At 43.1% G+C, this 8,200-nt stretch overlaps 2 protein-coding genes across 2 annotated transcripts in view; both read left to right on the forward strand.

Moving 5' to 3' along the window:
- The first annotated feature begins 1,704 nt into the window (after nucleotides 1-1,704).
- Nucleotides 1,705-2,289, forward strand: LOC117169742. Its single transcript, XM_033356247.1, has one exon. It carries the CDS (start codon nucleotides 1,705-1,707, stop codon nucleotides 2,287-2,289), a length of 585 nt encoding a protein of 194 aa, XP_033212138.1.
- Nucleotides 2,290-3,180: 891 nt separating this feature from the next.
- The window catches only part of LOC117169434, a 19,471-nt gene continuing 14,451 nt past the window's right edge, over nucleotides 3,181-8,200 (forward strand). Inside the window, exon 1 of the mRNA XM_033355810.1 lies at nucleotides 3,181-3,617. Coding sequence (XP_033211701.1) covers nucleotides 3,372-3,617 — 246 coding nt within the window. The 5' untranslated portion in view covers nucleotides 3,181-3,371. The remainder of the gene's footprint in view (nucleotides 3,618-8,200) is intronic.

Here is an 8,200-nt window from a genome sequence, read left to right on the forward strand (position 1 = left end):
TGAAGGTCACTTAAATCTTCGGAGTTAAAATGGTCGACCGATCAGAACCATTTTGCGCAATTTGACGAGAATTTCCAGAAATTACAGCTTCCTCGCCGGCAACTAATTAAAATCCTAACTAAAATGCCATGCACCATATAATTACTACCCCCCCCCCCCCCCCCCCCCCCCCCCGTTGCTGTAAGAGCACGGAGGTTGCACCCAGATAAATTGGCTGCGGCAAAAGCCGCGTTCAAAGCCCTGGTTAGGAACGGTATTTGTCGACCGTCGAGTAGCCCTTGGGCTTCGCCTATCCATCTTGTTTGTAAAAAGGAACCAGGAATGGCGCGTTTGCGGGGATTACCGTAGGTTGAACGCTGCAACCATCCCAGACCTCTCTTCGAGTGCACGAGGATGACATTCGGGCTACGTAACGCACGTCAAACCTTTCAAAGCTACATCCACCAAGCCCTGGGGGAGCTTGACTTCGTGTTAACGTACATTGATGTTATCCTCATTGCGTCTTCCAACGAGGAAGAGCATGAGAGCCACCTGAGAACCATTTTCCAGCGTTTAAAAGAATTCTCTCTCCGCATTAACACCGCCAAGTGCCAACTGGGTAAATCGGAACTCGATTTCCTAGGTTACACTATCAGCAAAAAAGGTTGCTCACCTAGGCTCGAGAAGGTCTTAGGCTATCGCAGGCTTTCCTAAGCCGAGTCGTCGAACTCAGAAGGTTCCTGGGCATGGTAAAAACGACAAGAGGGTTTCCCCTTGGTCTGACAAGGCAAGTGAAGCATTCGAGCAGGTCAAACAAGTCCTGGCTAAAGCGATACTCCTCGCTCAACCGTCTCACAATGCTGAAACACGCCTTGTCACCGACGCGTCTGACTTCGGCATGGGATCCTCCCTCGAACAGAGGGTCGATGAAGAATAGAAATCGCAAGCTTTATTTTCTAGGAAGTTTTCCTCCACGCAGAAAAACTAGGGGCAAAGCTTCAAGGCGCTGACTCCTTATCACGAGTGGACGCAATCCAAATTCCAACCGAGTTCAGCATCTGCGAACTGGCTGAAACCGAGGAGGCTGACGCAAAACTTAAAGCTCTTCTCAAAGAGCCTAACTGCTCCTTGAATCTCTAAAAGATTCAGTGGGACTCCGGGAAGTCATCCATCTATTGCGACTTAATGGGCGAAACGCTACGGCCATACATTCCGTTGGCTTTGCGAAAACGTATATTCCACTTTTTTCATAATCCAGCGCACCCAAATACCAAAGTAAAGGAACGCGTTATAAGGAAGCGCTACGTCTGACCCTCCATGTGGCGAAACATCACTGATTGGTGCAAACTGTGCACAGCATGTCAACAGTCCAAGGTTTCGCGCCACAACAACCTTCTACTGGCAAATTTCGTGGCACCAGACGGTCGTTTTCGCCACGTCCATATGGACATAGTGGGCCCGTTACCCTTAAGCAACGGACAGCGTTATTGCCTAAAGAACATTGATCGCTTTTTCCGGTGGCCCGGAGCAATACCGATTTCTAATATTTATGCTTCCACCATCTGCAGAGCCTTTTTCGACCAGTGGATCGCGCGTTACGGCACACCTGAAACCTTAACCACAGACCATGGTAGTCACTTTGAGTCTCAGGTATTCCAAGCATTGCTTCAACTAATCGGGTGAAATAGAATCCGCACCACCGCTTATCACCCTACCGCCAACGGCATGATTGAGCGGTGGCATCGGTATATCAACGCCGCGATCATGTGTCACGCCAATCAAGAGTGGTCACAATCACTCTTTACTGTCCTCCAGGGACTTAGGTCCAACTTTATGGACATTGGTTCGTCTCCCGCCGAATTCGTCTTCGGTACCACCTTGCGCATTCCCGGCGAATTCGTACTGCCCGACGATTTCTCTCCGTATCCGCATAGTTTCGTCGAAGAATTTCGAAAACATATGTGCAAGATTAAGTCGATCTCAGCATGTCACAAATTTAAACGAAAACCTTTTTTATTTAAAGACTTGACGGTGTGCTCGCATGTATTTTTGCGCAACCACGTCAGGAAATCCCTGGAGCCGCCCTACACTGGTCCGCACAAAGTCATAAACCGAACTTCTGATCGCGTTTACGTAATCGATGTTAATAGCACTTCATGCCAAGTATCCATCGAACACTTAAAACCACCTTATTTCATGCGCGAAGATCTAGAAAGCATTTTGCCAATTCAGGGAGATTCAGCTAACGGAACCGGTATAGCTCCGCCACTGAAAACGTATGTTAACAAAAAGGTTACTTTTAGTACATAAACGTGCTACACAAAGTTAACGACTGCTTTTATTTCCAAATAGACTTAAATCTAAAAGTATAAGATATCAAGTCCATTGCCATGGCCATGTATTTTTAACTTGAAATTGCAACTTATTTATATTCTTTCGCCTAATAGGCGCGTTGCACCTTTATTTGTAATCTCTGAAATCACAGTCGTTTAACTTAGAAGTACATGCAATTTTTAAAACTCGTTTTACAACCTGTGGCGACTCGTAATACGTGGTCAGTAATTCTTAGGTAACGCAAATGTAAAAAATCCTAGTCATTACTATTTTTAGTTTCTGTGTAAGAGATATTTTTAATAGATGTTAGAGACATTTTACCGACTAGTATCTATCGATACAAAAACCACATAACGACTAGTATCTATCGATACCAAACAAATACCGTCTATTATCTAACGATACCCAAGTACCACCACAGTTGTCTGTGGTGGAGGGGAGGTGATACCCCTACTTGGCGCGTCCCCAGGTGGCGGATAGGGGAATGCTCGCTGGAAACAGAGGGTAGGGCCAAATAAAATACGCCCCGCGGACCAAACACACAAAGACCCCCAAGTGAAGGCGTGAGCAACCGTGCCGAGGACTGAGTGGCATCAGGGAGTGGTGTCTCAAACGGTGCCTCTAGGATACCAGGTCGCCTCCTAGAGTAGACAGACTTTACCCCCGCATGTGGGGCTCTGCGGGGGTGTACCTTTATTTCCGTAGCTACTCGTGGGATAAATATGGCGAAAAATCAACAAAAACAAGATCGAAGTATAATTGAGGAGGTGTTTGAAGACGATGTGCCCCTAACTGAGGAGCAAATTATGGATGATACCATAGGGAGTAATGAAGAAATGGGTGAATATCTTTAAGAAGCATTTGATCATTTTAAAGAGTTAAATGAAATGTTGAAAGACATGAAGGTCTTCTGCGACAGAACGAGCAACATATTTAAAAAGATAAGTCGGGGTGTAGAGAAGGTGCAGAATTTAACGTAGGAGGGTCTTCATAAATTGCAGAGCGTCGTAAAGAAGTACAATTTTATTAGTGATGACCTTGACAAAATTGAGAAGATAATGGAGAGTTCCCGCATGGAGAAAAGCTCAAACGGGAACACCAGCCACAGCGCGATTCAAACTAAAGAAACCGCGATGGCTCCTGCTCCCCACTACGGGAAAAGAGAGAGTGAGCTCACCCTAAGTCCCATTGAGGCTGGCTGCTCCAAGCCGCAGAGTAAGAAGCTAAGGGTGCAAAACGCTGGGGATGCAACGACCTCGACCCCGAAGAAAGCGGAACAGGTAGCAGAACCTGCCTTCAACAAGGTGAGGAAGAAGAAGAGTGGGCAGATGCGAAGTAGACCCGAGGCGGTTCTAATCAAGCTGGCCGAGGGTCTAAACTACGCGGGTGTCCTCAAGGGCCTCAAGTAGAAGACAAGTCCTGACGCCCTTGGTGTTAAAATCAAGAAGGTTAGGGAAACCCGAAACGGAGAGGTCCTTGTCGAGTTACGACCCACAGGAAAGGGCAGAGCCGAACTATCGGCAGCGATAAGAAATGCAGTTGGCGACGGGGGTACTGTGCGTGAGCTCGTCCCCCGTGTGGAAGTTGAGGTCTTAGACCTCAACAGTACCACAGACGCAGAGGCGGTAGAGACGGCCGTGAGAGACCACTTCAAGGATAATGAAGTCGGAGATGTTAAGGTCAGCCTCACGAAAAGACCCTTCAGAGGTACTCTGAAGGCTTTCGTGGAGCTGACAGAAGAGGGTTCGTTGCTACCGCTGCCTAGGCTTCGGCCACATGGCAGCTGGCTGTGAAGGCCCGGACCGAACGAAGGTATATTGGAGATGCGGCAAAGAGGGCCATGGAGCAGCGGCGTGTGATAACACGCCGCAATGCTACCTCTGCGCCGGAAAGGAAGAGAAACCCCGGACAGATCATCTTCCGGGAACGATGAGGTGCTTGACCTTCAGGGAGGCAGCTTCGCTTAGGAAGCCACCCGGTCGCCTAACCTAAAAGATAGTGCCCAAACAGGATGATAAAAGCCGACGTGCCCGAACTGCGGTAACCCCGTACTACTGAGGACGATGAAAGCATCTTGCCTGGACAGAGAATAGCAGGTGTATACCAAGCAGGCAGGAAACGTTGGAAGCCGAAGCACGGCGTACTAGCCTACAACCTTGGACTCTGAAGTAATGCGATAAGCGGTTCCGAAGTCCTCGGTTGGCAGGAAAAGGAGTTAAGATTTAGTGGGTAGGCGCCGTTTGCTGAGTCCTACACTCACATTCGTTCCTTGTAGGCTATGCGCCCATGTGTGCATCTTACGTGTATATACGTTACGTATATATGCGTGATGTGCACATATTGGGCTCATGGTCCCCAAAGTTCGAATGTGGTAAGTGCATGTGCATGAGTATTCGCCGTTTTTACTCCTTTAACAAACAAAAAAGTATATAACGATACCAATCGTTCCATAGGACATAGATGTGCAATTTTATGGGCTATAGTTATAACGTCGTGCAAACGATCATTAATCTAATACCAAAAATGTATACTTGTATCCGTGCGAACGATCAGAATTTCTACTTCGTCTCCGAATTTCGTGTTCATGCAAACAATCGAGGGGGAGTACTGTAGGGATATTCTGTACAGCGCGCATAGTGCTCAAAATTGCACTACAATACAAGCGGCGTATACCACCTGTGAGTATAGTAGGGTTCCACGTTTCCAGTCACACAGTACTGCCTAGCGTACAAGCGAAATTCTCTCTTCCATCTTCCTACTCCAAGTTCCCGCTTCTCTCAGCGCTTCCGGCTCATTGTCTCGATATCCCTACTCTTCGCTACCGCGTCGCCTGTCTAAATCGAACTCTGACACCCGTATCGCATCTACGTTTATAATATCTTTGGTCAAGGTTATAATATCTTTGTAAAGGCAATAATATTTTTGTTAAGGGGTCTGTCATAAGGGTGTACAATTTTGCATGCTTGCCATGGGCGCTATTTTCCCTATATATGCCGCTGATAACCTAGATGGCTGGTTGTGGTGGAGTCACGAAGTAATAATAAGGAGACCGATCATGCTGTACAAAGCATCTCGAGTTTTGACTGCGCTAACTGTACATTTATTGGCAGACTCAGTCTTTGAAACCCAATGCACACAAGGAGGGGGGCATGCGCACTGTGATTTGCTATCTCCTTTTCTCCCGCAAGAAATGTGCGAGTGAGTGTCCTGTTGAATGACAACTAAAAACTGAGGTTATGTTCCTTTAAATATTGTCAATTGAGTAGGTGAAAGCATAGTTATTCCTTTTGTACTTTTGTTCCAATAGGATGTTTGATACTTTGGAACACAACACGCCATTTTTTCCCGCTAGATTTTTATTTTTCGAAATTCCAACGGTAAAGCTTACTTGACTTCGCACAAAAATTTGCAAAAAATTGATATAATCTCCATTTCTGACGTTGTTGTAATTGTCAAGCACTGGCACTCACTCGCACACTTTTCGCGGGGGAAAAGGAGATAGCAAATCACAGTGCGCACGTTCCATTCCTTATGAGCATTGGAAAGCCTGACCCTAAATGCACAGTTACTGCAGTCAGAATGTATGTACGGAGATCGGACTCCTTATTATTACTTCGTGGGTAGAGTGCACTTATGCTGGTGGGCGCTGCTCGCCCTGACAGCGGTAATACCTTATCATAACTGTATTAATCGGTATTTACTGGTAATCGCGTTAAAAATCAGTAATTCTTTAATTTTTCACAGAAAAAAGCTTTTCAGAGACACAAAATTTAATTTGATAGTAAATTAGACCCTGTGTTTACCTATTCTGTACTTTACTGTACGTTAAACATAATATGTAATTATAAAAACAAATGCATTTACTTTGGAGAACCAGGTTCATGATGCAAAACTAATCGTAGGTGTCAGCACCGAGCCGAGTACTAGACTTTCTGTCAATGAGATACGAATTTCAATATAATAAATTTTGTGATTAAGGGTACCTTTTCGCGGAGGTCGTATTTGAATGAACTGATGAACAGAGAGCGGACGAGCGTAGCCTCGGCTCCACGGAGTAATAATATGGAAATACATCTCCGTGCATTCTTTCTGACTGCGGTAACTGTACATTTATTGCGTTTAAACACAATGCTCACAAGGAAGGGGACATGCGCACTGTGATTTGCTATCTCCTTTTCTCCCGCGAGAAGTGTGCGAGTGAGTGCCAGTGCTTGACAACCACAACAACATATTACCTAATATTATACTGTCACATTATTCAATCTGCACATTTTATATCATTTAATGATTACAATTAAATCTGTATTACTTACCCATACTTTCCAGGTCACGATTTGTCAACTTAATTCTGTACAAAAACACAGAAATAAATAAGCACGTATATTGACAAACTAAATTGAAACTATTTACATGAACAGTTTTTAGTTGTCATTCAACAAGGCACTCACTCGCACATATCTCGCGGGAGAAAAGGAGATTGTAAATCACAGAGTGCATGGCCCCTTTCTTGGAGCAGTGGGTTTAAACGCCTTAGTCTGGCAATAAATGTACAGCAGCCCTATCCGACTATCGGTATTTCAGCTATAAAAGTTTTGGACCTTGTTGCTATGAGTTTCTATATGCGAAATATCGCCGCATGGCGGCGCTTCTCGCACGTGTCCCTACTTTAACATGCCGCTAAATGGGAAATTTTCTTAAAAACAATAATATTTATATAATATTTTATAAAATGTAAGCCTAAAATGTTTACAAGAGTACAAAAGTTTAAAGCAGTTGATTTGAGTAAAATAAGTATTAAAATTGAGTTTATGAAGAAAAAGAAAAATATGGTGAAATGCATTGCTCCACCCTAGTAAAAATGTCTAATAGAATCCAAATAGAAATCGAATAGGATATGGCTTCTATCAGGTCCTATTACTTTCAAAAGTGGGTTTTGTTCCTGGTTCTATCTAGTGTTCTATTAGGTAATTGTCAACTTTCGAATTGGATCTTATTAGGATTTAATGTATCTGTATTCGGCACTCGTACCTATTAGCTATTGGTTTTTGAGTGAAACCTATGTGGAATCTAATCGGATTTAAATTCGGTTTTCGTGTGGTTTTTATTTGGTAATTTTGAACTTTTTAATTGGCTCTTATTAGGATCTGGTGTAGTTGTATTCTAGAAATGCCTATTAGAATCCAAATAGAATCTAATAGGATATGGTTTCTATCAGGTCCTATTACTTTTGAAAGTGGGTTTTGTTCCTGATTCTATGTAGTTTCTATTAGATAATTGTGAACTTTCTAATTGGGTCTTATTATAATCTAAAATGCTTTATATTCAATCCGATTGCTCAACGAAAAAAAAATTGCTTAACTTATTGTAATATAATCTTCTTTTTTATAATTTTTGGGTACATAATTTGTCAATGCGGTACTTACAGATATAATCGCACGCTCAAACGCTTTAAAAAATCGCACTCACTGAGGATGCGAAACCTACCTATGCTACCTAAACTTGTATTCTACCGCGCGCTCTAACTCATTTCGCTATCGATGCACATGGATCTTGGTTAAAAAATTTCGGTCGTGATTAATGAGCAGTTCTAAGGAAAATTGAAAGTTTTCAAGGGACTTCGATAAAAAAAAAATATTTAAAAAGAATGTAAAATTAAATGTGACTTATTTAAACAACGGCTTGGCATTCTTTTTTCTTGAAATATTAAAAAAAAAAGTATAAACTATCTAAAGGTAATGAACGATGAAGAAATGTCAAGTACAAAAATTCTTTAATAAACTTGGTGAAAAAGCGATTTTCTGCAATACAAAAATCTCCTTAAAACGCGCAGTTTTTAATTTATCCATTAATTTTATAATACTTTCTTATTCAGTTTTTAATGCGAAAT

The sequence above is a fragment of the Belonocnema kinseyi genome, chromosome 3 (assembly GCF_010883055.1).
Source record: "Belonocnema kinseyi isolate 2016_QV_RU_SX_M_011 chromosome 3, B_treatae_v1, whole genome shotgun sequence".
In the NCBI taxonomy this organism is placed as follows: domain Eukaryota; kingdom Metazoa; phylum Arthropoda; class Insecta; order Hymenoptera; family Cynipidae; genus Belonocnema; species Belonocnema kinseyi.